The sequence below is a fragment of the Myotis myotis genome, unplaced genomic scaffold (assembly GCF_014108235.1).
Source record: "Myotis myotis isolate mMyoMyo1 unplaced genomic scaffold, mMyoMyo1.p scaffold_m19_p_14, whole genome shotgun sequence".
Classification (NCBI taxonomy): domain Eukaryota; kingdom Metazoa; phylum Chordata; class Mammalia; order Chiroptera; family Vespertilionidae; genus Myotis; species Myotis myotis.
Window position 1 is genome coordinate 12,487,134 of NW_023416318.1, and position 17,283 is coordinate 12,504,416.

Sequence of the window (17,283 nt, forward strand, 5' to 3'; positions counted from 1 at the left end):
TGACCCACAGCCCTGCCCAAGCTCAGCCTCCGACATGGCCCTCCGTGACCTCGCTGGCCTGTGGTCAGCTTTCCCAGGGGCAGGGGCAGGGCACAGAATGTGGGTCTCAGCCAGCTGGTGCTGCAGCCCTCACAAGCCCTGGCGATTTGCTCAAGGCCCTCCTCTGGAGAAACCCAGAACAGGACTGGGAGGTCTCCCCACCTGCAGTCACCTCCCTGCGGGGGACACCCCAGAGAGCCACCAGCTGCTGCATAGATGCCCAGATCATCAAATGACAGTCCAGCAGCAACCACTCAGAGTGGACGCCAGCCCCAGCCCTGGGAGGGCTCCTGAAGGCTCCTCTGGGCAGGTATTGTCCTACCGATGGGTCACGGAGAGGCTGGAGTAGGGGAATCCATGCACAGCTCGGGCAGCCAGGACAGCAGGAGCTCAGGGTATGTGCCACAGTACGGACGAGCTTGACTATATTAACAATGAGCACAGCCTGTGCTCTCCCCCAGGTCCTTGGAGCCCACCCACCCAGAAGAGGTCATGGCTGCACCTGCTCCTTCAGCCCGGAACCTTCCTGGTCCTCCTACCTCCCTCCTCCTGCTGCAAAGGCACCAGGCCCTGTGCTCTCCTCCCAACAATGCCAAATAGACTCCAGTTGCTCATCCCCCGACCCCACTCCCAAAGAGCCAGGTTTTCTTTCCAAAGGAAGAGCTCGAAGGCTGACACCCCAGCCCAGGTCTGCACTGCCCACTGCCAGCTGGCCCCCACCACCTAGAGGCACCCCAGACAGCTTCACCTTCCCCACCCCCATCTCCACACCCTCCCAGGGCACCTGACATCCGGTCATGGCAACTCTTTCTGGAAACATTTTCAAAACCCTGCCTCCTCCCCTTTCATCACACTGCTGTCCCCAACCTAGGAGGTGACCTCTTTGCCACATGCCCCATCAGCTGACATAGTCTCTCTCATCTCTCCTCGTTTTAAAACGTCACTGTGACCTGTCACTCCCTGCTCCCCTGGCCTCATTCTCTGTTCTCCTCCTGCCCTCCTCTCTCCTCGGTCTCCCACTCGCCCCAAGGCTCCCTCCTCCCAACACCCACCCCCGCTCCCACATTTCCTCAGGGCTGCATCTTCCCCACAGGCTTCTGCACATCCAGCCCACAGTGCACCCTCCCTCAGCCGTGCTGCCCGATACCGGAGCCACTAGCCACCTGCGGCTATTTACATTTAAAGCTGGATTAGTTCCAACTAAATGAAATTCAAAAGTCAGTTTCTCAGTTGCATTAGCCACATTTCAGCTGCTCAATAGCCACATGTAGCTAGTGGCTCCCAGCGCATTTCCATCAGCAAAGGACACTCTGTGGGCAGCTCTGCTAGAGGGCCTGCCTGTGCCTCAGAGCCACATGGCTCTCAGGGACCCACTGTCTCCCTGGAAGGTTCTCTGTCTGTGGGTCTCGGCTCCCACCTAGACTGGGACCCCAATGTGAGATGCCACCCAGCCCAGCACAAAGTGCTTAATAAATGTCTGTGGAGTCAACACAGCATGCTGATGAGGAGAAGGACTGGCCTGGGGCCCTGTAAGCAAGTTAGAGGCAGAGAAAACCCCGGCTTGTGAGCCACAGCCAGCACCTTCCTTTCCAGACCTGTCCCCTCTCTCTGCTGTGGGCACAGCATGGGCGCTAGCAATCCCATTTTCGTTCCTCTAAAATAGTTCTGACCACGCTGCAGTCTGTGGGGCCAGGGCAGAGGCCATCAGTCCCAGCCTCAGGGGGCACCCATCTGCTTGGGGAGCTGGTCCTCACAGCAGCGTCCCTCCCGGGGCCCCTGGAGGAAGTGGGCAGTGAGGGGACGCAGGAAGGCAGGAGGCTCACATAGGTGTCGTGGTCGTACAGCTCCACCACGATGCTGGGCGGCTGCTCGGCGATGGTGGCCGGCTCGCCGAAGATCTCGATCTCGTAGAAGATTAGCGTCTGGTCCCAGGTGGGGTTCAGGGTGTTCTTTGCCACCACCGTCTTCTGGCTCTGGTGCAGGAAGGAGACGATTGCGTAGGGATCTGTGGGCGGGGGAAGGGAAGGGAGACAGGACACAGCAGAGACCGTGAGAACGGGCTGCTCAGGAGTCACTCGGGCCACAGAGCTGGAGCAGAGCTGTGCCTGCCCGTCTGGTGCTACAGCGTCAGGTGGGCACCCATTTCCCGGGCTCTCCCTGACCTCCAGGAGCGGGCGGGTGGGCCACCATGGGGAAGTGGAGCCTGGATCCAGGCAAGAGGGCACAGTAACCCAGAGAACTTCCCCTTCTGGGCTCCTTCTGGGGCTGACCCCCAGGGGGCAAGGTCCAGTTGGAAGAAGTGAGCCCTGGAGGGCTCACTCATTTGTTCATTCAGTCATCCAACAAGCATTTATTGAGTGCCTTCTGTATGCCAGGCTAGAGGCTAGGGCAGCCGTGGGCAAACTACGGCCCGCGGGCCGGATCCAGCCCGTTTGAAATGAATAAAACTAAAAAAAAAAAAAAAAACCGTACCCTTTTATGTAATGATGTTTACTTTGAATTTATATTAGTTCACACAAGCACTCCATCCATGCTTTTGTTCCGGCCCTCCGGTCCAGTTTAAGAACCCATTGTGGCCCTCGAGTCAAAAAGTTTGCCCACCCCTGGGCTAGGGGCTAAAAATGCAATTGAATCAAAACCACAATTCATACAAACATAAAATTACCATTTTGGTCAGTGCTTTGAAGACTAGAGATAAGGTGCTGTCGAGTGTGTGAGGAAGAGGCCTGGCTTCTTTGAGGAAGGGGGGGCGGGGGCTGGGGTAGAACAGAGATGTCGGTGCCATCAGCATGGCGTGCCTAGGGCTGCATTTCAGCAAGCTCACTCCGGCTGCCTCACGGAGCAGGTAGAAGTGAGTGCAGGGGGACCAGGTAAGAGGCTACTGGAAGAGGCCGGGCAGAGATGGTGGTGCTTAGATGAATGGGAAGGCCCAGAGAGAAGCACATGGACTCAGGAGCTGTGGGTGGTGTGAGAGGAACCCTAAGGCCTCTGCAGCTTCCTACTGTCCCCAAACTCCTCTCCCGCATGCCGGCCCCAGCCATGCTGGCCTGGGACCCAGCCCCTAGTCACTCCCTCTGCCCAGTCCCACAGGGAAGGTTGGAGTCACTAGAGAAGATTCTAGCGCAGTGGTTCCAAGTGTGAACATGCAGCAGAACCGCCTGGAAGGCTTACGAAGGCTGCTGGGTCCCACCCCAGAGACTCATGCTTCAGGTCTGGGCTGGGGGCTGAGAATCTATATTTCTGACAAGTTCCCAGGTGGTACTTACTGATCGGCCCCCAGGGCCACACTTTGGAAACCAATGCAAGAGAAGGGCCCATGAGACCGAGTGCATGTAATTTACGAGAGGAGCAGAGGGCCTGGAGAAGGGGCTCCCCAACTTCTCCCATTAAGGCATCAGCCTGGGGGAGAGGTCCAGTTGGTTGCCGTTTTATAAGACTCAAAACTGCCAAATGCTGAGGGCACACGACGGCAAAGTCTAGGGATGCAGGAGGCTGGCAGCTGGGTGCTAGATGTATTGAGAAGGTGGAGGCCAAGTGCTTTAACACATGCCCTATCCCCTTCGCACCTGCTCCATCCTGCAGTACCTCCACCCTCTGAGCCTCACAGTCCAACCCAATGCCCTTCCCTAACCCCACACGTGGCCTCAAAAGGGCTTCAGAGGTAATGGGTCTGCCCTGCTGGCCTCAGAAGGGTGCCGGGATGTCCACCCGCAATCCTGGGGCTGGGATGGGGAGAGAGAATTTCCCCGCAAACGGGAGGTGAGCAGGACAAGCTCCTTGGCCTGAAGGAGACCAAGTGGCACACCATGCCACTGCAGGGGAGGTGGCAGAGAGTGACGACAGAATAGGTGGGGAGGCTGAGGTGGGCAATGCGAGGACTCCCATTATGGGATGGAGGGAGCAGGGTCTAAGACTCTAGCTGTCACCCACGGGGCCAGGTTTAAGCGAGAAGAGGATCTAAGTGAGGAGGCAGACGCTGTGGGCTGAACAAGGACAGGTGTGGCTAACGAGGCAGCCACCAGCCTGGATGAACTCCTCAGCCTCAGGCACAAAGGCACCATGGGGTAAATCTTGGAAGACTTCCCGCAGGAAACTGGTTTGGAACCTGATTCTGGGGGTAGGAGAGGGCAGTAGGAGGCTCTTGGCCGGGGAGAAAGGCTACCACATCTCACCACCGCTACGTGGTGGGAGCCTCCCTGGCATGGGGCTCCCCCTTCCATGCACCAGCCTGGCAGGGCTGGCCCGAGCCCTTCCCTTCCTGCCCCTGGCAGGGCCCAGCGGCGTCTGTGCATTTAATGAAACCGTCTGGCTGTGATACCATCAGCTCCAAGCTCGGCAGAGAACCTCTCCCTGGTTCCAGTAAGGGAAAGAGGGAGCGTTCCGATAAATAAAACCATATTAGAGAGCCGGCGAAAAAGCCCCTTTTGTTCCCACCCCCTGTGCTTCCCAACGCTTTATTTTTATAAGCGTGCGAGCCCCAGACCGACCGCGTTTACACAAAGATCACAATTGCACATTGTAGCGGCTGTGCACACTGTATTGGTGTTGGCAGCACCCCCCACGCTGGCCCCTGAGCAGGCCGGCTCCTTCCAGCAGGCCCATCAGCACAGCAATGAGCTCAGCGCGGGGGGACGGGAGGGGGTGGCTTTCAAACAAAAATCACCCAGACCCACACACGCGCCCCGCCCGCCCATGGGAGGAAAAAACACACAACAAAGGCATTGTAAAGAGCAGGCCTGGAGGCCTGGGGCCTCAGACACTGGGCTACTGTGTGCTGGGCCTGGCCTCTCCCCCCCACAGGGGCCAGCCCCTCCAAAAAAAAGAAGCAAGTGGGGGTGGGTGTTGCTGAAGCAAGGTGGTCAGATGAAGGCAAGCCAGACAGACACACAGACACATCCCTCTTCCAGGAAAGCCCAGAGCAGGGAGGAGCAGATCCCAAGGAGAGGCGAAGGAGGGGTGAGGGCCATCTCTTCCCTGTCCGCCCAGCCCTGCGCTCTCTGCAGGACCACCACTACCACAGGAGAGGCCGGCGCGAGCCCTCAGGCCTTGCCCGCCAGGCCAGCCAGAGTGCCACCAGAGCTGAGGCGAAATGCGGCTGACTGGAGCTCCCTGAGGACCACAGCTGCCCTGGGACACTCCGGCCCTGATCACAGAAGGTCCTGCCGGACTCCATCCCCAGGAGAGGCCCCAGGCAGGTGATGCTTCTCTGGACCCGGAGTCCTGCGTCCCAGCTCTGCCGCTCAGACCCTCCTGGAGCGCCAGGGCGGACACTTCTGCATTCCCCATACCCTAAGCTTTCCTCGTGGACCTTCCACCAACCAGCTCAGAGCATCCGAATAGGGGCCAGGGCAGGTAGCATCACCCCACTTGCCAGAGAGGGAGCTTTGCCCCAGGAAGACTAGGTCACGAACCCGTGCTCACGCATCGCCCGGACTGGACACCATGACTCCTAGCCCAGTGCTCCTGCTGCCATGTTTACAGGGTAAGGGTCCCTAAGAGAGCAGACTTCGTCACAGTAAGGCGCTGCACATGAAAACTGTAAGACAGCAGTATTTTTGCTATAAAATTAAGAAAAATCGTGTAGATTTATAAAACCCAGCGTTGGCACATGTTTGATGAACTAGGTGTGCTCCCCTTCATTGCTGGATGCAGTTCAGCAGCTCTTCAGGAAAGCAATTGGGCAGCATGCCCAGGAAAACACAGCCCTGTTTATACCCCGCTTCCCATATTCCTGGGCATCGTCCAAATTAACCAAAAACCTATATGTACAAAGATGTTCACTCCAGCGCTATTTGTCATCCATCATTCATTCAGTATACAATGATTGACTAACCACATGTGGGAGGGAGGCACGGTGCTAGGAGTATGAAGATGAATGAGACACGATCCAGGCTCTTAAGATCACGACTACCGGTTGGAAGTGGTAACTACACGACGGTGACAAGACAAGGAGATGTGCGACGTAATGGCGGGGCGTATAAGGTGCGAGGGTGAGGGGTGCTGGGTGTGGCCTGGTGACACTAAGTCAGTCTTCCCACAGGTGGTCTCCCACCCTGCATCTCCAACAAGTGGAAGTTCCCAAGGCAGACCAAGGCAAAGAGGGTGTGGAGGCACCCAGCACAGGTGGCCAAAGGCTCCAAAGGGCACAGACCCGTGGGAAACAGCAAGGCGTTGATCTGGTTAAGGGGAGGAAGAAGAGGGCGCAGGGCAGGGGGACAGAGGAGGGAGGAGGAGGCGGTGGCAGATCACGCACGGTCCTGGATTCATGCTGAGCAGTTTGGACTGAATCCTACGTAGATAGATCAGTGTCTCCCAAAATGTGTTCTTCGAAATATGCGTTCTCTGGGGAGCGAGTGAGCGCTCAAACAATCACACCGGCCCCCTCTGCGGCCGCCGCCGCGGAGCCCCTCAAGGCCACGGCGCCGTAAATCTGTGTGCAGCGTTCCCCAGCCTCTCCTGCTCAGGAACCTTTGTAAGTGGAGCACTTCACAAGCCTCGGATGCCCTTTGGAAAACAGCTCCTTAAGCTCAACTAGAAAAGTCCCCCAAGCAGAGCCAGCCTTCCCTGAACGCTGGGCTTCAGAAGTGGGGGTGGACCCTGACTGGAGTCCAGACACGGGGAGCCCAAATGTAAGAATGTCCCAGCCCCACCCAGGACAGGGTCTGCATCCGGGGGGTGGGGAGGACGAAAGCCCTGGTACCCACAGAGTGAGCTGCCTAATGGTGGGGCAGCCACAGGTAATCAGCCCTCACTGAAGACGGGCCTCGCAGCACCATCCTCAGGACCACCCCGCCGGTATGGCTCTGACTCCCCCAGAACCACGAGGGCAGCAAAGAGGACACGGGAGCTTTTTTTCTTGACAGACACGCCACCCCGGCACCTGGGCTGCTCACCATCTCTCACTCTCGTGTTTAGCCAGGTCAGGCCCCCGGATCCCCCTTACCTGTGGGGCTCTCAAAGACCGTCTCTGGGTCCCTCATGCTAAGGGCCATTCTCTGGACTGTGGTGACCTCAGAACAGAGTCTGTCTTGGTGGCAGTTCTGTAAGTAGAACTTATGGTTCCCTCAAACCACAGCAATGTTGGTACCCAACTGGGGGAGAGCAAAGCAGAATTCCATGGGGGACAATTGGGAAAGGCAGACAGCTGCCCCCGACCCCCTAATTCCCGGGGAAGGGATGGTGTGAGGACATGTGAGCCCTAAGTCCGCTCCATCTTTTCCATCCAAAGTAAAGCCAGTGCCTTCTCCAGGTGCTCCCCCAGGAGTGGCAGCCCCAGCCCAATATCACAGAGGTCATCTGAATTAAACATCACTTTACATTTCTTATGCCCACTCGCCACAGGGCCACACACCCATAACCACAGGCCACATGCACCCCTCCCGTGGTCCAGAGAATCGTGCTGGACGTCCACTCAGCCCCACCCACGGCAAAGCCCTCGGGCAGCCCGGGCGGCAGTATCTCCACGAGTCTCTTTCCTGACTGAGTTTACTATTATTCGACAAATGTTTCCTGGGAAATTCCTGTGTGTTCCCCCAAACCCTCAGCCAGGGAGAAGGAAGCAGACACAGCCGGGTTTCCAGGCAGTCCCAAGGCCCACAGACAGGGGACAGGCGGGAGCACAGCTCGGGGCCACTGGAGCCCACCCCTGCGGGGCAAGGCCCAGGGCACCACCGGTCAGAGTAGCCGAGGGTTCCAGACCCCCGGCAGGCAGGCCAGACCCTAAGACTCGAGACAGACTTCGCACTGGACCCTCCCCGGCCCCAGACACTCTGGATTCACACAGGAGTTTCCTCTGAGAAATGCCAGCCAGTGGCCATACACAGCCCCGGCCGCCAGCCGCCCCAGGGTCAGTTCCAGGGGAGAAATTGCTCTGGTTTAGGGGTTGGGAGTGAAAATAAACACTCTGGGTTTTATAGGTTCACCCGTGTTGGCTGCTGTTTTCCTTTCCAGCAGCTGCTCAATCAGGCCTTTCATTCAGAAGCCAGTGGCCTCTGAGGAAGCCCTGGGCAGTGCCCTCAGCGCTCAAGGGATGTTTACTTGGGGGAGGGGGTGGGGCTAGGATGGAAAGTGTGACGTCTCTGCAGGCCAGTCCCAGGCTGACGCAGGCCGGCCTGCCTGCCTGCTGTCTAGAGGTGCACGCTGACTCCTAGGGCAGGCTCCTTGGAGGAGTTCCCTCCCTGCAGGGTCCCTGCCAGCCCTAGGGCCTCCCCCCTGAGCCCCCCCCCCCCCGCCCGCCTCACACAAACCTGCCACCTACACCCCCACCTCTCCTATCCTCCCCAAACGAAGAGGAAACAAGGTTGTGAATTAGTCCACTTCTTTTTTCCCAGGGTACGTTCTAAGTGTCAGAAAGCCGCCTGGCACAGTTTCCCCGGGAGCTGCAGCTGCCCGCCCTTGGCCTGCAATCCCTGCCCGCTGGCTTTGCGTAGGCTTTGCAAAGGGCACTCTCGGGACCCGGGACCCAAGCCACAGAGGAGAAATTGCTCTATCCGCCCTGAGTCTGGCTGCCCAGGGCTGGAGAACAAGTCCCTGAGAGGAGGGGATGCGGGGGGCACAGCTGCTGGGAAGGAGGAACCAGAGAGGTCCTCCGTGGGGCAGGGGCAGGGGCAGGGCTGGGAAGGAGGACGGCACGTGGCTCTAAGCTGCAGGGCCATTCTGCGAACAAATCATTCTCAAAGCAGAGCTCGGTGCTACTCAAGCCTTTGGAGGCTGACATGTCACCTGTCAGGTATTTTAACTCAAGCCATTAGGTAAGCCATCTGGGTCTCTGTTTCTTTATCTGTAAAACAGTGTTAAATATCCACTTCACAAGAGTTATAAGGGTGACATGAAATCATGTCAGTGGGGCGCCTGGGTCATAGTGAGCACTGCGTTGTGTCCGTTCTGCAGGCAGGAAGTGCTGCAGGCTCAAGGTAAGACAAGGCCCCTCCCTGGAGGAGCTCACAGTCACCGGGGGAAGCATGTGACCGAGACAGACGGCAATTCACCTGTGCAGCGGGTCAGGGCTCTGAGAGAGGTGCTGGGCGGTCAGAAAGGAACAGCCACGTCGGCTTGGGGAAGAGTCAGAAGGCATCTGGGCTGGGTCGTGAAGGATGAGGAGTTCGCTGGGTTAGCAATAGGGAGGGAATGCATTCTAGGTAGAGAGGACACTGGGGACAAAGGCTAGAAAGATGACAAAAGTTGGTGGGGCCAGAGCTAGTGGATAGAGGGCAGCCAGGGAAAACTGAAACTGGCAAGGTCCATGCAGTCAGATCACAAGGGTTGCCTGTCAGGCTGGAGAGATGAGGATGAATCTGTCAGTGTCTACATTTGAAACCGGGGGAGTGACATGACCAGATCTCCTTCGGGGCAGTGCAGAAGGAAGCAGGGAGGTCAGGAAATGACCAGAGTGTCCATATACGAAGGGGCAAGTTCAGTCAGTTCTCAGGGACATCTTTGAGGAAGTTTCAGGATCAACAGGATGGGGTGACGGACTGTTTCCATGCTGATGGGACACCAGGACCAAGGTGGGAAATGCACAGAAAGCCTAGGATGGGGGGGGGGGGGGGGCTGGAATGTCATAGGAAGTTCAGTGTGGACAGGATGAACTGAGGTGTCTCTGAGGCATCCCGGGGGAGAGACCAAGATGTGACTGGACATAAGGGGCTTCTAGGAACTGAAGACCTAGAAGCTTCCCTGACATGAGTGGTCACTGAAGCTGGGAAGACGGGGACCCCAGTGCCCAGAGAAGAGGACACAGATATACTCTTGGGAATGCCAGGCTTAGAAGGCAGAGAAGCACCTGGGTAGGAGCAGGTAGAGCAAGAGGAGGCTACAGGAGACCCTAGAGAGAGGGCATCCTGGGGGTCAAGGCCAGAGGGGCTTTTAGGAGGGGATGGTCAGTAAAGTCAAACCCTACAGAGGGGTCCAGCCAGCCACCTGACAACTAGGGAGCCACAGTGACCTGGCAACAACAGACACCTCCACAAACCCAGCAAGCACCACCCCCACCTGCAGGAGCAGCCCTGGGCCTGTGCCCCGGGGTCCCAAGGCCCCGTGGCTCGGTTCCCAGCTCTCAGCTCTGGTCCCTGGCCCTCCTCCCTTCCCCCACCTACCAGAGAAAGAGTCCTTGTCCATCGCAGGCAGGTCCCGGGCCTGGTACATGTAGCAGCGCAGATGGTAGCGGTTCCCGTCTGCACCAGGGAAGAAACAGAGATGCCAAGTGAGGGGCTGGAGGTGGCTGAGAGCCGGGGTTAGAGGAAAAGGGGGAGTCTGTCCCTGGGAAGGGCGGCAGGCACAGGGGCTGAACGATAGAAATGGCACATGTCACACTCTGCAGAAGTCAGAACAGACCACAGCTCAGAAGTAGACACCTGAGTGGTGTATCCTTGGGCCTGGCGAGAGTTGGAGAGAGGGGACAGAGGAGGAGGAGAAGGGGGAGAGGCTAAACGGATGACAGGAGAAGCCAGAATGCACCGGATCTTGAATGCCCAATTTGAAGCTTAGAGGTGACACACCATACGTAGACGGGCATGTGCGTGTGCAGGCACACACACACACACACACACACACACACACCAGAAGACACTGACTCACCAAAAGAACACAGACTCCATTCTCCACAGTCCCACATACACACCTGAACATACAGCCCCATTCAAACAGAAACAAAAGATCACACACCCAATCATATCACCCCATAGACACCTCGAAGCATCACTTACAGTCGAAGATGCAGGAAATCGTGGGTCTGTTCACGCCAAAGCTCAAGGTGGAGACGGACCGGGAATCCTCGCTCCTGTCATCCACCACACCGCCCTGGAGACACAGAGCTGGTCAGGACAGATTCGACCCCATGCCTGAGGGTGGCAGGGAGGCTGACCCAGAGGGCCTGGCCCCCAGGTCAGGAGACCTCTAGACAATGCTCCTCGGCTGCTGAGAGCTGGGCCATCAGCCTCTACCTTCACCCTAGGGCAGCTCATCCTCTGCTACAGCCCACAGACTCCAACGTCAAGTCCACGGGGAAATTTTTCTCCTCTCTAGTGGAGACCAGACAAGTCAGAATGGAAGTTTGAGTAGTTCCAGTCTACAGGGTTGGAGTTTGATAGAAGGTGGGACTTTAAGAGGATCTGCAGGGAAATCCAGTGGTGATCTGCCCACCGGATGAGTTAAGAAGAAGCAAAGTCTGGAGGGCCCGCTATAGCATCTCTGTCCACCCGTGAGCCTGGGTTCCTGGGCTCAGGCTGAGGCCGGAGGCAGGGACAAGAGCAGGAGGCAGTGGAGGTCTACACTGAGGCTCAGAAACCAGTCTGTGCTTAAAGCTATATGGTCATTCCTCTTCCCTTGTCCTCATTAGCACTGGGGTCTAACCACTGGGCAATCAACCACCTGCCCTGGGCCCCATGTCCACCTCCTGATTCAGGGATGCCCCTTTGCCACCTCCGCCACCCTGCCGCCACTCATCGGGGTTCTGTGTAGCTTGGAGGACTTGGTGAGCCAATAGGAACCAAGGCCCATACAAGAAGAGAAAATGCTCTACTCACACCCAGCCCCGCCTCCCAGCCTGGGCTCTCTATGACATTGGGCCCACCAGCCTCCCTCAGCCAGGAGCTCAGCAGAGGGGCTGGGGAGAGCTGGGCAGCACTCCCACGCTGTCCGCTCCTGCTGCTGTCGCGCAGATTTCTCTAAGTCCCTCTCCCCTCTCCCACACCTGCTGCTGGCCCAGTCCCTCTTGCTAGCATACAAGCACACATACCCTTGAAAGGAGACCCTGGCCTCCCCGTGGATGGCCTGTTCATCCCCTACTCAGGCCCACCCGGAATGGCCACTTCCCAGAGCCATTCTCCTGGGCAGCCGGGATCCCCACCTGCAAACATTTCCCAAGAACCTCAGCCTCTCCCAGGGGGCCCTAAGCTACCCAGTCCCCCAGTGCCTCCAAATACAAAGCATAGGGCCATTTCTGTGCCTCCCCTCTTCAAACCACGGCCACCCTCAGGCCCCAGCCCAGACCCCTGGCCCAAGAAGCCTCTCTGGGCGCTGGCCCGCCCACTTCTGATCTGCCCACACCCAGAGCCAGCAAAGCGTCATTACCACCGTCACCACTGGCTCCCCAGCCAAATCTTTCGGTGGCTCTCACTACCTGGTCAGACCCAATGACCTGGCCCATCTTCCCATCTGACACCAGGGCTTGCTTCCCTCAAACCCATCCTCAGCTTCAGGCCAGCCACGCTCCTCAAGGATGGTCCAGGCTCCCTTCTGCTCCCATCCCAAGCTCATGCTGTTCCCTAGCCAGGAGAGTCATTGATCGTCCCAGTCCTGTCCTGGTCACTCGTGGTCAACAAAGAAATGCATCCGAAAGGTAAGCCAGTCTTCCTCTGCTCCATCCTGAAAGGGGGCCCATAAAACACGCATACTGGAAGGACGTGTTCATCGGCTCTCCCAGGGGACACCAAGGTTTACTACACCTGGGCAGGCTCTAGCTCCCACCACAGGACACCCCCCTCTCTGGCAGAGAGAGGAAGTGACCCCCCTTCTTTTGGCCACAGTTTTAACACAAGCTCTAGAACCAGATTACTTGGGTTCCAATTCTGGCCCTGCCATTTACTGGCTGTGTGACTTTGGGCAGGTTGCTTAACCTCTCTGAACCAGTCTCTGTAAATTCGGGATAATCCTACAGTATCTGTCTCAGAGTTGCTGTGATTGTTAAGGAGAAAAATTACATGTTCTTAGCATACCACTTGGCACATAATAAATGCTCCATAAATGTTTGCTATTATGAGAGAAATGGGGCACAGTCAGGACAGGGGGGATTAAGTCATAAACTATGAAGTTAGCAACTGTGCTTACGGGTGGTATTCATACATCCCTTAGTTGTTCAACATTATTCCGGGAGCTGGAAAAGTGGACACTTCAGGAGCTACAGCCCTCAGTCTCTCAACACACACACACACACACACACACACACACACACACACACACACACCACGAGAGCAGGATAAGAGGGAGGGTGTCATACTACAGACAGGGAAGGCTACTACAGAAAGACCCAAAGGCCAGCAAGCCTGGATCCGCCCTCCCAGGCAGGTGTGGCCCCCAAGCATCCTGCATTCCCACGAGGAGAGGCGTCTGGCCTGGCTGCGTGCTGGCATCCCGCCAGAGCATGCACCAAGTCCAACAGCTAACCGTTCCCAGTTTCAGGGTCTGTGAGGCTGCGCATAGGGCTGGACCTGGGGGGCCCAGCAGGCCACCCCAGGCGTGAGGTGCAGGCACGCCAAGGAAAGCAGATCAGGACGCTGGAAATGGCTTGGCCAGCCCCCGGGTGCAACAACGCATAGCACATGCAGCTCAGTGCACTTTCGTGGGGGAGGGGCCGGGGGGGGGGGAGGTTCAGCTTGGGGTGGGACTGAAGGTCCAGGACTCTATAACCCCTTCGCCTTAGCCTGGCAACACACGTGTGCCCCCCTCCTCCTCAAAGGTAGGTAGCTGGGGCGAGCGTAAGGAGCGAGGCCGACTCGGCCGCACACAGGCCCCAGAATTCCTTCTCTCCCTCCAGGTGCCTACAGGGACCTCCCTGCTCGCGGATCACTGCCAGTGCACATCCCCACTCACCTCACACCTCCTCTAGAGGGCCTCCCCCAGCCGCCTCCATCAGCACCACTCCCACCAAGGCTTCTGTCTGGGGCTTTGGCAGCACTTTCTGGGTCTCCGTCCAAGGGCAGGGCCACCGCCTGCGATCAGAAAGGGTGTCCCCCTCCCTGGGATCTCCACGAAGGCTCGCCTAGGTATCTCAGGCCCTGAGAAGGACCATTCTTCAGAGAGAGAAACCAGTGTTCCCTCCAGGAATGCCCCTCACACGGCCAGGGCTCCTCCATCTGTCCTGCCCCCAGAGGAGGGGCCCACTGCCAATGCCCCTGACCACCACCCCACCATGCCACTCCACAGGCCCTCTTCCATCCCCCACCCCACCCCCACCTGCCACCCAAGTGTGGCCCTGCCTCCTCCTTCCTTTCTCCCCCTAGCTCACAGAGACAGATGGAGTTTGCTGGGAAGAAGCATGGAGAACAGGAGGTGGGCTGCGGGACACCCACTAACCAGGGCCCTGCCGCTGCCCTGTTTCCCACCCAGGGCAGAACCCCACCCTCAGAGCTGGCCAACGTCTTTACGTCTTCTGACCCTCCCAGGGGGGCCTGAGCTCTCCACGCATCCGCTCAGATCCCAGGAGCAGAGGGGAGGCCAGCTCTCCCTCCCAGCCCAGTCTCCGAGAGTCAGAACTGGCCTGGAACACACGGTGTGGGTCAGGGAAGCGGGGCTGGCGTGCCTCAGGGAAGCTCAGTTCCTGAAGCTCGGGTTCCGCATTGTAAAGTGTCAACTGTGGCAACACCCAGTGCGAGGACTATAGACATGCAGGTATCTCCAACCTTGGCACTCTGGATATTTAGGGCCAGGTAATTATTTGTTGGGGCTGTGCTATGTGTTGTTGAATGTTTAGCAGAATCCAGGGCCTCTACCCAGTAGATGCCCATAGCACACCCCCCCCCACTCACCCCTCGCCAGACATTGTCTAATGTCCCCTGGGGAATGGGGTGGGGAATAGAAATTTCCCCCGGTTGAGAACCACTGGAGAATATTACATAAATGCACCCACTGCCCATGGCAGGCATCTGGCACTCAGTAAGTGGTGCTGAGGGTGTCAGTTTAACTCCTTCATCTCTCCAGTCTCGTGTCAATACTCTCCCCTCCTTACTGCACGCCCTTCAGCTTTCTGTAACTTTGGAATCCACCACCTTCCCTCTTCCACAGGACCTTTGCACGGGCTGTTCTCTCCACCTTGGAATGTCCTCCCTGATGAGCTAATTTGAGCTCTTCCCTCGGCTCAGTCATCACTGAGGCCTAGGCACCTCCTTGACTGCCTTGCCTGCATCAGCGTCCCCCACCCAGCCTCTCCTAGCTTCTCTCCTGCATCCATCTCCCCGTGTGCACACGCAAGACATGCACACTCCTCTCTCCCCTGCACCCAGCCCTGCATCTGGCACTGGGTCACTATCCACTGAAGGCTTACCACGTGGATCCCAGCATTCCCCACCCTAAGCCAGGAGTGCATCACCCGGGCCTAAGGTCCCAGGGGAAGGGACAGGAAAGTGTGCATTGGACAGCACCTCCCACCCTCGGGAGGCTCAGGGCCTGACACCTCTACAGGAAGGACAAGTGATGTGCATCACTGCACCCCAGGGCAGGGCCACCTGCGGGGTGAAAAGACCGCCGTGGGCCCTTGGGAGATCCCATTCAGGAGGTCTCCCTGGAGGAAGGGCACGAAGAAGGTGCTAGAACAGGGAGAGCAGCAGCGTGCTGGAGGCCCACCCATGAGCTCAGGGGAAGGCTGGCTAGAGGGGCGAGCTGGGGCAGGGGGAGGCACAGCCCAGAGAGGGAGGGCTGGCTTCCTCTGCGCTCCCTCGGAGCCCAGGCAGAGCCAGGCTGCAGGGGTGGCTGATGCTCCTTTTCCACCCAGCGACCTTCACTCCCACTGCACACGCACCCTCTTCCTCAGCCCCAGGGCCAGGCCCAGGGCATTGGGTTTCCCACAGTCACATTCCTGCCTCCATAGCTCATGGCAATGAGACTCCCGGGCTGGGGCTGGGGCTGGCAGCCATGCGGTCTGCGGCCACGCACTCTGTCTTGGGGCTAGCTGTGTAAGGGATCCTGCCGCTCGCCCAGGGGACTGGGTGGCCTCCAACGGCTGCTGCCCAGCTGGCAGCCAGGGCTCCCGGGGCAGCCTGAGCTCAGAATAGTAAGGAACACGCTCCCTCCCAGATGCCAGGGGCTCCCCCAGGGGTCCCCGAGCCAGAGGCCCAGCCCACCTCCGCCTGCTGATGGTTCTGCCCCAGGACCTCAGTGTGGCCACCACACTGGGAGGAGATGGGCAGGTCCTAGGGAAACAAGCAGTTTCAATGCAGGGGACTCCTCCACTGGCCTGAACTGGACCCGCAGAGCAGCGTGAGACCACTTGCATGTCTGAGACTCCTCTGCACCCCACACTGTCGGTCACATACGCGCCTCCTCCCTCTGGTAATGGCACATTGCCCCACACAGGCCTAGAAGTTGGGTCAGGATCTATAGAGCGGAGGCAGGAGGGGGGCAGAAGGGGCAGAGCAAGAGGACACAGGCTTCGCAGTGGGATTCCCCGGGGCTGAGCAGGCAGGGGACAGAGCCACAGCAGCCACAGCAGCCACACCCACGGTGGTCAGAAAGGAGACCACAGGGCCTCGGAGGTCTCCTGGGCGCCCACTAGGGTACCTCCTTCCCTCCCACAGTCAAGCAGATGGGCATGGGGGGATCAGCTGCCCTCCTCGCTTTATGGGGAGAACTCAATTCCTTTGCATGATGGACTCAAAGAACACAGGTCACAGCTGTTGGGAAGGGAGCTACTACTGAAGGCCCCCATCTCTTATGTCAACAGGATCAGGACCCCACCCCACCCCCAGAGCAGCAGGGGCTGGGACCCACTCACAGGGCTCACGAGAACAGATCGTTAAATTTTCAACCATTTTGCAAGGCGGTTGTTAAACACGGCCCTTTGTAAAAGCCAAATCCTATAAATTTATAACTACAGAAATTCACTCAAAAGACAAAGGTGATAAATATTCAAATGCATTGCCTCCTAATTATTTTACTGCTTGTTACTGTTATCCTGCTCCTGAGGCTATGTCTAGTATATCTATAGGGTAGATAGTACCATGTGCTACTACTGCCCACCCCTTCCCATACCCACCTGCAGGATGTCACATCGCTGGCAGAGGTATTTACACCATGGGAATCAGCAAGTGCTACAAACCAGGCTGGATTTGTTGTCGGGGTTCTTTTCTGGAGAAAAAGGCCCGCACAGCCCTAGGGTGACCTGCCAGGATCTCTTCTTCACTGTGGTCCTTGCTGGGACATCCAAATAGCAACACAGCGATGTAGGGTAGAGCGCTACAAACGGCACAGCCCCATCATGGTCCACAAGACAGTTCAAAATACTCATGTCAGAAAACAGCTAGAGTGCTACTTGTTTTCTCTGTGCCTCAGTTTACGCAACTGTAAAATGGGAATACTACTAAAACCCATCTCTTGGGATCGCTGGGGGGGTTAAGTGAGATACCATGGGAACAGGGAACAGGGCAATGCTTGACACGTAGCAAGTGCTCTAGGACAGCTGGCAAACTTGTCCATAAAGGGCCAGAGAGTAAATCCTGCTTCTTCACAGAACTCAGGACCTGAGCAGGGCTCTGG

The 17,283-nt window shown here is 57.7% G+C and overlaps 1 protein-coding gene across 20 annotated transcripts in view; it reads right to left on the reverse strand.

The window, feature by feature from the left end:
• Positions 1 to 17,283, reverse strand: part of DYSF (dysferlin) — a 198,668-nt gene that overhangs the window by 68,044 nt on the left and 113,341 nt on the right. For all 20 annotated transcript variants that reach the window (XM_036334154.1, XM_036334149.1, XM_036334150.1 and 17 more), the window contains 3 exons: positions 10,743 to 10,836; positions 10,134 to 10,211; positions 1,863 to 2,044 (listed from right to left, as the gene is read on the reverse strand). In XM_036334154.1, the coding sequence (XP_036190047.1) occupies positions 1,863 to 2,044; positions 10,134 to 10,211; positions 10,743 to 10,836 (354 nt within the window). The remainder of the gene's footprint in view (positions 1 to 1,862; positions 2,045 to 10,133; positions 10,212 to 10,742; positions 10,837 to 17,283) is intronic.